At 35.0% G+C, this 16085-nt stretch overlaps 1 protein-coding gene across 2 annotated transcripts in view; it reads right to left on the bottom strand.

The window, feature by feature from the left end:
• LOC148944651 (RNA polymerase II-associated protein 3-like) overlaps nucleotides 1-13746 on the bottom strand; it is a 59865-nt gene extending 46119 nt beyond the window's left edge. The window contains exons 1-3 of one of the 2 annotated variants that reach the window (XM_089099813.1): nucleotides 13737-13746; nucleotides 10521-10674; nucleotides 5330-5482 (exon numbers count right to left, since the gene is read on the bottom strand). In XM_089099813.1, the coding sequence (XP_088955939.1) occupies nucleotides 5330-5482; nucleotides 10521-10673 (306 nt within the window). In that variant the 5' untranslated portion in view covers nucleotide 10674; nucleotides 13737-13746. Of the gene's footprint in view, nucleotides 1-5329; nucleotides 5483-10520; nucleotides 10675-13305; nucleotides 13372-13736 lie in introns of those variants that run through there. The other variant, XM_089099812.1, reaches the window with a different exon arrangement.
• Nucleotides 13747-16085: the final 2339 nt, after the last annotated feature.

Raw genomic sequence — 16085 nt, 5'->3', positions numbered from 1 at the left:
CCTATGAAGAACACTCCCAATTTGCCTTGTTCCCGAATTACCAGGAAACCTTTCCTCCATCCCTTGCACTTTATCCCCCCTGGCTACCCTACCAGTGTGACTCTGGTTTGAGAGTTCCTACATGCAAAAATCATCCTGTAATAAATAGCCCGCCCCAAAAATTATCCACTCCATCTCGTCGCCAAGTTAAAGCTACACTCTTAAAGTCCAAGCATAGGCCAGTTAAAGTTTCACTGATTACCCGTGAATTTTTTGATAAAAGATATAGTTTCCCTCTTTAATAGAAGAAAATTTTACAAAAGAGGAAAATTTTACCCGTGGCTCTCTAAATTTACCCCCATCTTCAAAACCGGTTTAGTAGTCTCTCAGTCCAGGGTGGTGAGTTTGAGCCTTACAACAAACCTTCCTACAATGCCCCCAATGATAATATTTCACTTTTAGGTGATGTTCTCCCCACTCCCAGCATTAACTTTAATACTTACACTCCGTTGTAATGCGTTACATCAAAGTTGTCTCAGAATAAATTTTTCTGGAAGAAATCTGTTGTTAAAGAGTCTGATAAAAAAAAAACACGTTATCATTTCCCCGTTTTCCTCCTTACGGACGCCGAAAGTTTGAATTTTGAAAAGTTAGTTGAGCTAGAAGCAACAGCTAAATTAAAATATATAGATATAATTGCAGTTACTGAAGTCCAGGCACAAAATACAGATCTCCTTAAAATGACTGGTTTTCAGGAGTTTATAAGGCTATGCCGGGTTGACCACCCACTGTGGAAAAAAAGGAGGAGTAAAGATTTTCGCAAAGGATTGCCTATCTCTTACCCTTATCTATGTGCCAGGACTAGGTGATAGCGATGAAATCATTTTTATATCTACTAAGCCCTAATACATGTCTCGGCTTTACACTAATTTAATCATTTGCTCATTTTATTATTCACCCAGCATTTAGAATGCTTGTTCCTGTCGTAATTGTCATGATAGGCAACAAGAAAGTCTTGACTGTTTGACGACAAAGTATCCAAATGCCGGCATTTGGATAGCAGGAGACACAAACGAACTAAGTCTTAATTATCTGTGCAAAGACCAGAAGGTTAAGCAAATTGTTGATTTCCCTACTATAAAAAGTGGAACCAGTTTGGATGTTATTTGCACCAATCTTAAAACCTTTTACAATACTCTAACTACCATTCCCCTCCCCTCGGTGGTAGCTATCATTTCATGCTAAAATTGGTACCACCGCTAGTTTTTAAAACAAATTACTCACTCACTCTCTGAATTTTCGTACCGAGCAATAACAAGTCAAGATCTTTTTGATTTTGGTTTACGTTTGAGAGTTGGGATGATGTTGTGTCGTGTTTAAATCTTAATTCAAAGGTTAGTTTGTTTCAAACAAAATTAACGACAAATTACCAGAAATCTTTCCCAGAGGTTACCAAGAACATATGTTCCTCAGATAAACCTTACATTAATGAAAAAATGAAAGGACTAATCCATTCGAAACTAAAACTTTTTCGCCTTGGAAAGAAAGATGATGCCTTAACCCTCCGTAAAAAAATAAAGAAAGGAATACGTCGTGCTGCTTCTCTTTATGGTAAGAATAAATTGAATTGCTTAAAACAGAGCAAACCTCAGCAATGATTTAAGAAAGTGAAAGAAATAGGGAGTTGCTCGTGCAAGAACCTTGATTTTCTTCTGGATAAACCACCAGAAAAAACAGTCAATAAGCTTAATAAACACCTAGCTAACGTTGTGCAAACGTTCCCCCGTCTCTCGGAAAACCATCTAATCCCTGAAACTTCAAAAAATAAAATCCTGGAAATTTCAGCAAACCAAATAATAGAAAAATACAGAAACTGAAAAAAACTAGTATTTGTCACATTGATATGCCAATTGATCTAATACAAGCATTCCCTGATAAACTATCAACACCCCTTGTTAGTATTTTTAATGATATTAGTGATTCCGGATGTTACCCGTCGTGCTGGAAGCTGGGCTATATTACTCCAATCCAAAAGAAGGGAGGCCTGAACGATTTTACTGGAGTACGACCAATCGCCTTGACCCCAGTTTTCGTAAAATGTATGAGGGTTTCTTAACTAATTGGTTAAAGGCAGAGATTCTTGAACTTATTGAGTTACAACAGTTTGGAAACCTGAAGGAGACATCTACTTCACACTACCTAGTCAATTCTCTTGACACCATTCTTAGAAACCTTGAAAACCCTGATACTTGGTTGACTCTTTTATTTATTGATCTCCCGAAAGCGTTCGACCTAATTGATCACAATCTCCTTGTAAATAAACTATTGACGGAGTTTCAAGTGATTCCCTTTCTAGTAAAAATTGCTGCCTCCTTTTAAACAAATCGTTCTCAAGTGCTTAAATCTAAAAATATTTATTCTCATCCCCTTCCTATCTGTTGTAGGGTCCCCCAGAGAACCCTGATGGGGCCCATTTTATTCCTTAAAATGGTTAATAGCCTCATGACTGACCACACGGAGCAATGGAAGAATGTGGACGACCTGTCTGCCCTTGAGATTTGTCGACGAAACTTTATAAGCTCAATTATGACATTACTTGACGATGTCACACAGCAGGCTCCTTTGTCAAAATGAAAGTTAACCCTAACAAATCGTCAATTATGACAGTTAATTTTTTCAAATCACCCCCTTCTTTCACAAACCCTATTCCTCCCAAAATTTCTGTTACATTCATTAAACTTCTGCGGTTGACAACTACTGCTTACTTGCAACGAGATGCCCATGTTTAAAACACCCTCAAGCATTCTTCCACTTTGGTTTCCCTTTTAAAACCTTTGATAAAATTTTTTTGCCCCCCTAAATATCGTCTTTAGCTTTATTGTTTTCTTATCCGGCCGATACTCGAATTTGACTGTCCGCTATGGTATTTCAGCCTTTCTTCAGAGCATATTTATAAGATTGAAAATGTCAATCTAGCAAATTTTTCAATTTGCTAGTTAAGATTTGTCTTTTTTTTAAGTGCCTTACTCTATTTTTCTTTTATTAGGCTTTTCGTGATTTTTTTTCTGCTTTCTTTTTTTCTGCTTTCTTTCATTTCGGCATTTATGGGGAATCGCAAAGTCAATAATAAATAAAACGTCAGAAACGAAATAGAAAACAAAAGTGGAGATAAAAACTTTTTGCACTAAGATAGTGCTAAGGAAATCTATAATTCAACAACAGCTAATACGATTTGTATGCAGACCCGATATGCTTTACCCCCAACCCCCTAATATGCAAACAAATAGCCCAAATTATATAAATCAACTGCATTCTGTTACCCGTCACTTGTCTTTGTGGCTATGAAACCAGTTTTCTCGGATCTTACATTCAGATCAAAATTCTTGAGTGTGTTCTCTAAAATTAACAAGCACCCAGATAAATTCAATTGTTTTTTCCCTATTCGAGCTGCTGATAAATTTCACCAGTGCTAGGAAGTGTTCTTTTCACTAAATCTTATTCTCAGAGTAATTCTACTTATTACTATCAAGTAAAAGAAAAATTATTTTCACATTTTTTTTCCAATTTCGATCTGCCGATAAATTATCAATGCTCAAAAGCGGTATTCTCATTAGACCTTATTTTCAATATAATCCAACTGATTGCTGATCAATAAAATAAAAAATTGACCCAATTTTTCTCAAATTTTTCCACATTCCCTCTGTAAATATTATATTTATCCTAATTTTATAACACTGGGTAACAGCCAAAAAATCGTCACGAACAAGCTTCCCTTCCAGTTTTCCTTCTAAACCTTTTGTTAAAATTTTCTTGCCCCCCTAATGATCTTTTCCAACTTTATTGTTCTTTTACTCAGCCAATACTGGAGTTTGCTTGTCCAGTGTGGCATTTCGGTCTTTCTTCAGTGCATATTTATAAGATTGAAAATGTCTAAAAATGAGCATTTAGAATCATAAATGGTGAAGGGAAGGCTCCATACCATTATCTACTATGTAAGTTCAAGCTCACCACTTTGGCCAAGAGAAGGAACCTCTTGTGCCTTCGTTTCGGTAACAAGACCCTGTCTGTTCCCTAATTACGTTCCATCATCCCCGAACCCTACCTTCCCGCCCGCAACACACTATCCTGCAAAAAATCCCAAAAAGTCCCCATCCAGTTTTGTTCCAGGTTTTGTTGAGTTGTATAATGGCTAGTGTTGGGCGATAATCAATATCGATATTGACATATCGGAGCAAATATCAAATATCGAAACGTAAATGTCGATATCAAAACGATATTTGAACATTTTTGACTATTTTCTGCTTTTTCTTCTATTTACCGAGGAACGTCCTGCAGAAAAGATCCAACATAGAAAATTGTTTTGCAAATGGCCGAGAGGAAGAACAACAATAAATTTAATCCATTGACTCATACATGCTGATACACAGCATACATACCCGAATCTATAAGTTGGCATAGTCTGTTCTCAAACTCAAAATTCGTTTAGTGAGGGCGGACTTTCAAATATTGCTGAGGACCTCCAAATGACTTGACTGTATAAAACGCCTTCTAGGCTTATAGGGCTTGCTTAGATCACACCCGGCATGATTGCTATATATCTTGATCTGCGTTTCATGAAAAAGTATATTTCCACTGACGATCTTCTCCAGGCTACAATAGAGGGAGATATGAATTTGGCCTTTCTGGGTACTAAATCTTTATCAATGGATGCAACTGCCGTGACAGTCCCTGTGATTCACCCACGAGAGAATGAAGCTAGTTTGTGGGGAGTATATGGCAAAGTTTCAATAGTCAATGCAATGCATGCTGAGCCAGCAGCTGAATCTATAAAGGCTCCGCAGATTTTCTATAGAGTCTTTAGTTCCAAGAAAAACTGATCGATTCAAGTCAAGGAAGTCTCGTAATATGAGTCTCAGAAATATATGTACGAGGTGATCAGTTCCAAGGCTGGTTATTTAATCAAACATGTGGGGGTACAATATATACAATAATACATACACCAAAATAATTGGCTTGCTATTCTGATTTTAAATATATATATATATATATATATATATATATATATATATATATATATATATATATATATATATATATATATATATATATATATATATATATATATATATATATATATATATATATATATATATATGTGCTATTTGTGACGAAAATTAAAATACGGCAACCAAGCTGTGAAAGAAAATTTTAAATTAAATTCTATTCTAGTCACAAATAATGGAAATAAACTACGGAAAGCAAATCTGGTTTCGTTTTCCAACTCACAAAAAAAGCATACAATGCCGTTTCCTTACCACAACTACTTAGGACTACCAATCAAACTAACTACCTTTTCTTTTTCTTCTTCCGATTTTTGGCTTAGTGCAATTGGTGACAACTCAGGGGGCTTTTTCAGTGGGCGCGCATCCTTTTCTTCATCTCTTGAATAATTAGTTTCACCCTTCTTTTGTGACTGATTAAATCCTCTAATTGGCGCTAATTTCTAAACGATAAAACAACAAGAATATGATATATACCTAAGGTAGAGTAAACAACATTTTAGATAGGCTATAGCTAAATCACTATATTTGATTCGTTATATTTCATTGGTATAACTTTTTTAGTAGCACAAAAGGCAGGAAAAAGTAAACCACAAAAAAAGAGTTTAAATAATGGATACAACGAAAGTTTACCAAACTATAATAACCACTAGCGTCAAAATAAATAAAACAAGACAACTGAAAACAACGCTAAATTAAAAACAAACCACATAAAAATAGTATTCAAGGGTAAAAATATTATATTTAAGTCATAAATGATATTTGCAATAGGTCAGGGCACAAAAAAGTGTTTGCACTACATCTTCCTATAATTATAGCTGCTGCTTCCTTCTATAGCAAGGATTTCACTATCCCTCTTGCATAGGGCATGACCAATATCATCGAGCCGTTATTGGTGTCAGTGTTATTATCGGATATCGGGAAAAAATATCGGATATCGGCCGATTTTTGTTTTTGTTTGTATGCACAATTTATCCAGAATATGGCGACAGAAGTCCACAGGTAATATTTGCTTCTTCAGTTTTTTGGGGCAGAGCCACCAGCTAAGTCTGACCATGGTGGAGAGTGCAGCAGAGGTGAGTAGATGAAGTCAAAGTATATTTGTTGTCAATACACACCTGGTTCAGGGATGTTCAAAATGTATGGTGAGTTCAAGAACGTAAAACCAGAAAAAAAGATGGCTACAAGAAGAAACACATTGGAATATAGTCAGACATTGGAGTCAGACATTGGAAGAAACAACATTAGAGACTGTAACAGAAGAGGAGGAATCCCAAAAACAAAGGAGAGTAGGCAGAGCAAGTTTGATTGACTGCCTGTTTGAAAACATGCTTGCAACTTAAACAAGTGAGGAAGAAGAGTTAGTACATAATACTGATCAGAAACTGGTCAAATAACAGCAGTCGTTTCAAAAAACTGGCACAACTTGCTTGAAAGCATCTCTGCTGGCTGCCCTCTTCTGTCCCAACCAAAAGAGTTGTCAGCACAGCTGGGAACATTTAAGATGACAAACAAAGGTCTCTGAAAGGAGAAAATGCTGAAAAGTTGTACTTTCTGCATTACAACCTGCCCCAGTTGAACTACACTCATTAAGCACTGTCTAGACTAGAACTTTATTTGGTTAATTGTTTTTCTTAATATTTTCTGAATAAATCGTTTAGCACTATTTTTAATCCAGAGTGAATTATTGAGGTTGTTCTATGGTGAGTAATAGGCTAGGGAGAAAAAAATGTCAGTGTGAATATGGGCAGAGAATGCAGGGTTGAAACCTAAGGTAGGGTTTTTTTCCGAATGAGAATTTACAGGCAAATTATATCGGTATCGTATCGGTACGATATCAATATATCAGTATCGGACCCCAGAAGTCCATATTGGTCAGGCCATACTCTTGTAGACTGTACCCAATGACTTGGCATCTTATTTGCTAACACTGTTTAGAGTTGGTGTCAACGCACGGGTGCTGATGTTGACAAGAAGATCCAATTTGGTTATGCAAACTTAGGATGCAAATAGAAATGCTCTGGCCCAATTCTCTTCCATCTTTTTGATCATTGTTAATTACAATTCAGGTTTTTTCCCCAATCTTTAAGAAAGTTGATTTGAACAAAATTTAGATAAATCTTTTCAATTTTTTTAATTTCTTCTTTATATTCCATCATCGGCAAGAAACTGCTATCTTATGAATGATCTTGATGTTTCTGCTATTGTTTTGAAGTCGGAAATAAGGCACATAAAAACCTAAGGTATTGAAGATGCGCACACGTTCTGTCACCATCATATTATCCGATTTGTTCATTCCTTGAGTATTATTTTTCTTGTTTTTTGCTTTTTGCATCGAATATCGAGATGGGTTGAAAACTTTTCTTTAAAGGGCAAGTAAGATGTCAGTGAAAGTGACAGTTGATCCAGCTGCCGTTAAATCCAGAGTTCATAGTCAGAAGGTGATGTCTTTCTTTATAGAAACTAGTCAAACATCCTCCATCTTAGTTGACATTAGATACTCTAAAGTATAATTTTAGAACCTCTTTCTTGAGTTTTTTTTTTTAGTTTTAACACTGATACTAGGGATCCAGGACACCAAACAGGAAAACCATACTCCAGACATACCTTTAGAGACAGGCAGATTTATTTAATGCCTCATTTTAAATTTTCTGTAGCCATTCATGGCGCAAGAGGGGCGCTGACAGAGCCTCTCCACTTGTCCCAAAGCTGTACTGTAGTGGCAACAACTTTTCATTTTGGTAGTTAACCGTAAGGTATTTTTTTAATAACCTTGTCTTCTTTGGCCATCTGGTATTCAATCTTCAGCATATCCCAAAAATGTCTACCTTTTCTTTTTTAGAACATCAGTAAAAACAGGCTTGCCACCACTACCTCACATTTTTAGAATTGCCAACTACATATTGTCAGCTTATATTCAAAATTTTTCTTGTCCACATTTTCCCAATGAGAGAATCCACATTCGAGTTGCTGGTTCATTTTCTAGCATTCACTAGCAGAGAGGAGTATGGAGAGCAAAGGCGGAATTAAATCTTTAGTAGATCAAACCCGAAGCAAATTAACACCCCTAGGCCCAAGCAATTCTTTTTTGGGGAGACACAGAGATTTAAGGGCAAATGCCCAAATGTTCGGGGTAGTGGAAGCCCTTAACAGAAGGCAAATGATGAGTGATGAGCCAAAAGTAAAGAGGTGATACAGAGCTCTGAGCTGCCATTCTTGGGACACATCAGACAGTTTTTAAGCAGCTATGGAATTCCTGCATTATTTCAAAATCACTTTTATGTGGATAATAGCAAAGCATCAAACTGCACCTAGAATTTTGATGATTCACATCAGTCCAGTTTTGTTAAGAATAAAAAACACTCAGTGTTTTTTTTACACCCCTTGGCATTGTGTGTCCCTATGCCCGGGCCCACTGGACCTAGATGGAGAATGCATTATAATCAAAGAGATGTAACTTCAATCAAAGCAACGTTATTGCATATACAAGATAAAGTTATAGCCCCAGTTTATTGCTTTGTATGCAATCCAGGGTTCAATTTCAAAAGCAATAATGTTTTATCATCTATACTAATTGCTTTGAAGCTTTGCAAGAATTACCATTCCAGTGTGCCCAAATCTTAAGTAAAACTTGATAAGAGTGCCATTGCTCGAAATTGACATCAGTCACTTTTAGAACACATTAGAAAAACTGTTTCACAAAAAGTCACAACAGACAACAGAATGAGTTGGGCAAGTTCAAACCTGAACTGAAGGTGGATCAAAAGCTCACATGCCACCCATTCAAGCGCCATGGCTACAGTCTTGCCAGATCAAACGCTACCTTGCAAGACTCAGTACTCAATCTACACACACAATTTTGAAGTACCTGAAAAGACAAGTACATAGCAGTTTATGTTCTAGTAAGATAGATGGTGTTGATAATTTGGTTTTTGACAAGACTGTCAATTTCCACTTTTCATGTTTCCTATATTTGTAGTTCCAGGCTTTAAGTAGCTTTCACACTACATACGTGATATTCAATGCTAAGTGGTAGTTACACTATGTTGAATTTAACTTTTCACAGTTAAACATGGCTTTTTGTACTGAGCTAACATTAAGATACAAATACTCATAGTTTAAACTAATCATAATAATGATAATCAAACTAATTAAGATTAAAAATGTGGAATAGGGATGAAGATTCAAGCTCTAATCAAGCACAAAAGAATTTACAAGAAAATTTTATTAATTTGTTTTCAAAATTTATTAATTCCTCATTTGGAAATTCCATTTTGATTTTTCCATAAAGAAAAACAAAATTTCCATGAAAAAGGACAACCTCTTGGATTAATCCAAATCCCATCAATCCCAGGGTCATTTGAATGCAGAAAAGCCTTGAATCTTGAGGAATCAAGTTGATAGTGGAGGGTCCAAGTGGCCTTGCATTTTGACTCAGGGGAAGGGATAGAAGTGAATCAGAAGACATATAAGTATAATAAGTATACAGCTTATTAAAATAGCATGTATGCAATATCTCAGGAATGGCCTGGGTGAGTCTAAGATTTCAGTGTTAAGAAGGGGTGGATTCAAAATTTCTGGATATTCTATATTAAACAAATAAAATGGATTCTTTGTATGATAAATAGAGGTAATTATGACAAAATTAAAAATGTAAATTGTTATTGCCATAATTTAAAAAATAATTACAGGCTATATGTCAAATATTTAAAGGTATTAACTTTTCCATTTTATTAAATAAAACTGTCATAAAAGATTTTAGTAGCAAATCATTAAATAAAAAATGACAAAAGGAGACTGAACAGGTTTGTATTATATTGAATATAAACTTTTATTCATTCTCACTTTACTATTGGGATGTTTACTTTTTTATATTCTGGTGCTTAAGAAATACTACTTTAATACCATGAATCCATGTAATTCTCCAAATTTAAAATTATTTTGTGTTACCATAGGCCTACTATTGTTGGTCTTTACTTTTCCATGTAATTTCTATCTAAGCTAAATAGAGGAAAGATAGAATACTGTCAGATCACAAAACAATTTCCAATGATGGATAAAACTTTATTAAACATGATTTTTTAAACCTCTACATTAACATGTTGGGGAGGGTGGGGTTAAAAAGTGATCAAATGACCACAAACGTTAGTGCAAACAGGTCATGTCATTTAGTGGGGATTAGAGCATTGGGGGGGGGGGGGGGAAATCCAATCAGATAAAACTTATTTTAGGCCAGCATTTTTCCATTCTTGTAGAGGGGATAATCCCCCTCTTTTGTGTGTAGGTATGACCATAGCCTAAGAGTGCTTCTAACAGCTTGAATTGAAAATGGGAATAGGGCAGCAAGAGCTTGTAAATAGTCATTATTGGTAAAACAAAAGAAAGTGATCACTTTGCTTCTGCAAAGCTACTCAGTTCAAACAATTCAAGATGGTCAAAATAAAATACAAATTAGACAACCAAAAATATGAGAATTCTTACATCAAGACTGTTTGTTTTAGAATTCCTGTTTATCTTATACTGTGCATCTTCTTCCCTCATTTTCTCCTCCCATGCATATAAATCCTGCAGAATTTTGTCTCTCATCTCTACATCCACTTTCATTTTCTGAACCTGCTCAGCTTGATGCTCCATTCTATCAAAAAACATACAAAAGTAATTTGAATTCAAATATATGATTTAGATAGCAGTCCTGTATACTCAGATAGAATGGATTTCTTTCTAAGGGTTTTTGGACTTTAATTGTGTAAGCTGGAACTAATGTGAGCTAACCATTGGTTTCTATTTTGGTTAAGAATCCATGAATCAGCTAGTTTCCCAAAAGAGTTTAAATAAATACAAATACTACTTTAATAAATAATTGCCTCAGCCAACCTTGTTCAAATTAATATTACCAACAAGAAACTGACAATGTTAATGTTGACTCCAATGAATGACAAGAAAATTTCAAAGCAGAAAATCTGAAAAAAAAATGCAACTATCTTTGAAGACTGATTTATTGGTTTATTTTTTATCTTTCTATTAGACAACAGGCAGAAGACCTTTGGGGCACCCTGGCTAGGAAATACAGTTCCTCATTTAAAAAGCTTTTAGATATAATTTTGCATTGAGAAATTGGTCATAGTTATTTTTAATAGGTTATTTTGTATATTTTACTGTATTATTTCTGCCTTCTATAAAAAATACCATTTTCCCAATTTACCATTTCATGTAATTTACTTATTTTCCTGGTTTTTGACACAGTCTACAATTTTCCATATCTAAAAACAAAATCTTAGTTTTTTTTGCTCAGATGTTTCAGAACAAACCATATGGTTATCATAACAAGTTTGTCAATATAAAATATTATAACTGAGCTGAATCATTCATTTTTTTTCAAGCTGGCAAGTAAGTGGCACATTGGAAGTTCAAATAATATCTGGCTAATTTTGGTAATTATTTTGTTCAGACTTTTTGTTACAGTTTGAGCTACATGAAATACAGAAAAAAAACGCATAACATCAAAATCCAATTTTAAAAAAGAGGGGGCAAGAAATAGATTCTGAAGAAAGCCTACCTTAGAATCATCATAGAACCTAGTGAAGTCAAATGGATTGATGGATCTGAGTTTTGTTTACATTTCATTATTGCTGTAATTAATATATTATTATATTTATTGGTTTTCCCCTATAAATGTGGGTCACCTTTTTTGTCTGCCCTCTCTGATAATTCCCTCTGTCAAATAACATTACAACCAACTTGGTTCAGGGTAGATCAAGTCTCTGACACTCTTGATCTGGTTATTCACAGTGATTCTGACCTTTTTATTAAGAATACAATAACCATACCTGTTGGTAATAATGACCATGTAGTAATTATTTTGGAGTTATGTCTGCCTACTAAACAGCCTTCTTTTATAAAACAAAAATATGTAAACAACAAAATAGTCTTTGAAAAACCTTCCAACGTCAACTGGAAACAGCTTATTATTGAAGACATTGATGAGAGTTGGTCAAACGTAAAAACAGAAATTCTGCATGTTGAAAAATGTTGCATCATAATTTTTCAGGCAAAGCAGGCAAAAAGTTTACCTTTTTTAACCACCAAAGTAACCAGCCTAATCAACAGAAAACACCAAGCATAGAATTGCTATAGAGAAAATAAGACCACAGAAAACTATCAAGTCTTCAAATCTTTACATAATTAGACAACCAACCAAATAATGGAGCTGAAGAAAAGGTTTGAGGAAAAATTGGCTGAGGATGTTAGGGGTAACCCAAATTTTTTTTTGGCATAAAGAAAGAAAAAACTATCTTGCTTAAGAAATTTTCATCATTTTGAGACTAAACCACACAAAAATGTAGGAGCAGACACACAGTCCCAGATATCCTACACAATAGTCAGTCATTTGCTGGTCCTGAGCTGAAAGTTGAAATTTTCAACCAACATTTCTCATCTGTTTTTCCTCCAATTCCAGCATTGTCTATCCTACTCCACCTTTATATGATGTATCACATAAGATGGAACCAATTCTGATTGCTGATACAACAGTTCTAAAGGAACTTAATTCCCTCAAACTGAATAAATATGCTGTTCCGGGCGGCATTCATCCACATATCCTACAAAAATGTCATGCATATTTGTGTCAATCTCCTTCCCTGCTGTTCAAGTTATCAATAAATCTTTCTAGACTACCTCTGGATTGGAAAACTTGATATATCATTACCTATATTTAAAAAAGGTTGAAAGGACCTTGCTGAAAATTATCAGGTCAATATCTACCAAATCATATTATTGAGTTAGGAATGAAGTAAATACACCATTCGATGCCTTTTTTTATAATGATTATGAATATATTAAGCATTTCTATCGGAAATGAATTTCAGCCCCCCCCCCCTATATAGGCTATACCTAACCTAACCTAACCAACCCCTTATCTGGCATATATAGGGGGGGGGGGCTGAAATTAATTTCCGATAGAAATGATTAGGCTATTATATTTGTAATCAGCATAAAAAAAGGCACCAAATGGTGTATTCGCTTTAGTCCTAACTCAATAATATGATTTGGTAGATATTGACCAATTATCAACCCATTTGCATGACATCAGCAGTTGTTAAGGTCCTAGAAAGAAAAATCAATTCTGTAGTTGTTAAACACCTGATTAAATTACTTGCAGTTAAGCTTGAAGAGAAATCCCTGCTCTGAATCCTCAAATTTAATTTCTGATGTAAATGGGAGGTAACTTTAAACTTTATCCCAACCCCCCTAATGAGAAAATATATACCCTGAATGGAAGGCACACTACCCTTTAATTTTAAATTAGGCTGCTTCCCGACGTTATAGACAGTGCTGTTATGTCAAAATTTGGATTTGCATCTAAAAACAAAGCTCTAAAAATGTACTTTTCCCGGAAAAATGTAATAGACACAAAACTTTTTTGCGCGTGTTGCGCTTCACACAACACGTGCATCTTCCTTTAAGCAGTGCTCTCTAAAACATAAATAATCTATTCATTTTCCCTTCCTTTCCCTCTTTCCTCCTTTTTTTTGTCATTGTCATCAATAGGTAATTTCCTTCAAAATTGAAGAGTATCTAAAAAGAAAATGATGTCTTCAAAGTTATACATAAACCCTAACCATATTTTTTTTTTTAATCTTACGAATTGTCAGATCATCTCTACAAACAAGAACATATAATTTAAAGCTGGGGCTTCACCTATCGGAAATTCTAGATTTTTGGCTTTCTGGATAGTAAAGCCAGTCCAAAAAAAAACCCCAGATTGTTTTTCCACACTCACTTTCAAGCACTTTTCTACAATCTTCTTCTTCTATTTCACAACAGAAGTATTTCAATTTTGCTGATTAGAAATCAAGCAAGGCTTGCACTATCCCCGAATTTTCGGGTATTTCCCCGAAAATCTATGCGTCACCTTGAAAAAAAGTTAGGCTCCCCGAAAACCACGCAGTCACTGTGCCACCCCTAGCGATTTATCACCAGTGACTTTCCCTGCCAAATATTATTGGGAATAGCATAATTCTTCACTACTCTCTTGTTCATTAATTTTCGTCTCTTTTGTTACTTTGCAAAAAAAAACAGACAGATGCAATATGCAATTGCAAATATTGCAATTTAAACAGTTCTTCATATGTTGACAAAAAACAGGATCGACTTTATGAAATGAGTTTAAATGATTTCGAATGCAGTTTCCCAATTGCTATTTCTAACATAGTTTGTAGTAAAGAATTTTATTTTCAATTTGAATTCCAAAAAAAAAAAAATTGACAAAATTTAGCTATAGACGAAGCTATGTACAAGGTTTGGTAATTAAAGATTGAACTGGAAGTTACCTCAAAAATATGATTCATAAATAAATTGTAAATTATTGCCCATAGAAGGGGGTGATAGGGGGCTACCATTTCAAAATGAAAATACCTTATTTTTTTTATTGAAAGCGGAACGCCAAAAAGATAATTATTTTTTTCATTTAAAGTGGGGACAGAAAAAAATGATGTCAAATTCCTTGAGAAACCATTGAAATATTTTGATATACCCAGGGCCGCTATTAGAACTTGTTCATTGTCTTTGGTATTTTGCGATTTCTCATAGGCTACTAGCCTAATTTGGCTTTTATGTGTGCTCCCTTTTAATTACATTCTTTGGAGCTTATTGAATGCCACGGCGAATTTATGACTCATTTTCCAATAATTTGAGGTATATCTGAATAATTTCGACATTTTTGTTGTTGTCTTTGTACCCCTTTACTCATTCCCTCATTTTTTTTCAAGGCACACTTAAACTTTTTAACGTTATTTTGCGTGTTTGTTTGAACCATATAGTGACCTACTTAATCATTAAGTAACTTATTTTTCAAATGAAAGCTGAGACGGTATCCTATCAATGTGGTATCTAGAGGGGGGGGGGAGGGAAGCATTAAATTTAAATGATAATATCTCGAATTTTTTTATTGAAAGCAGGCATCCAAAAAGTTATTTTTCTTTAATTTAAAGCAGAGAAGGCATTTTATCAAGGTGGCGTCCAGGGGGGGGGGGATAGGAGGGGGGTATTTAGCTATAATATTTAAATCCTAATACCTTGATTCTTTTTGAAAGTAGGAGTGCCAATAAGTTAATATTTTTTTTAATTTAAAGCACAGACGTATCCAATAAAGATAGTATCCAGACTGAGGGGGAGGCATAGGGAGCTATTATATTCAAGTGATAGTAACTTGATTTTTTTTTTTTTGAAAGCAGGGATGCCAAAAAGTTGAAAAGTTGACAAAAATTTACAACATTTTCGTGAGTTATACTTGATACAGCCCTTACATGGTTTTATTGCCGAAAAAGAAAGGGACATGTGCGTCCAACCCGTTTTTCGCTTATTGATGAAACGGGTTTAATTTGAAAACATTCATTCATAAGTACCAGGCAGATTCACACTAAAACGAATTGGTGTAACGAAAGCGATATCGAAATCCCCACCTAACGTTGCGCTCGAGTGACAATGGCGCCCTTGGTCCACTACCCAAGTTGCATTAAAAGGCCAGGTCTTAATAAAAGCTTTCAATTTGGGAGGTTTAAGGAGGAGTCTCTGTGGCAATTTAAAGCCATGGGGCCAAAACCTCGGCAATTGCAGCACTGTATTGCCCGGGGGATAAACTGCTTAACTGTATTCCTTGCATCCCAAACAGAGATTTTCAGACGGAACTGAACATCCTGATTGAAGGTGCAAACCAGGGGGATAACTGATGGGCTTGGGTTTTTAAAGGCCAATGCCATATGTTCTATTCTATTGTCAACTTGGCAGTGGTCAATTGTTTTCATAATTCATAATACAATACCTCCAAAGAGGGGACAGGGGAACTGAACCACTTGAATTAGGAAACTGATATGAGAATGCAAGACAGTTTAGTCCATTTGTTCCAGAACAAATTCTATAATAAATTTTAGAAAAATACTTATTAGGAAAGGGGGAAAGAGTAGGATTTTTCTTATTAAACATAACATCTGATAGTCTCCATCAGTAAATATCTCTAATGGGGATTGGTCTCCCACTTGGCTGGTCAAT

This window comes from Artemia sp. Qi Xiang Cuo, chromosome 14, assembly GCF_049724085.1.
Source record: "Artemia sp. Qi Xiang Cuo chromosome 14, ASM4972408v1, whole genome shotgun sequence".
Taxonomy (NCBI): Eukaryota; Metazoa; Arthropoda; class Branchiopoda; order Anostraca; family Artemiidae; genus Artemia; species Artemia sp. Qi Xiang Cuo.
This window is presented reverse-complemented; position numbering and strand designations above follow the sequence as displayed.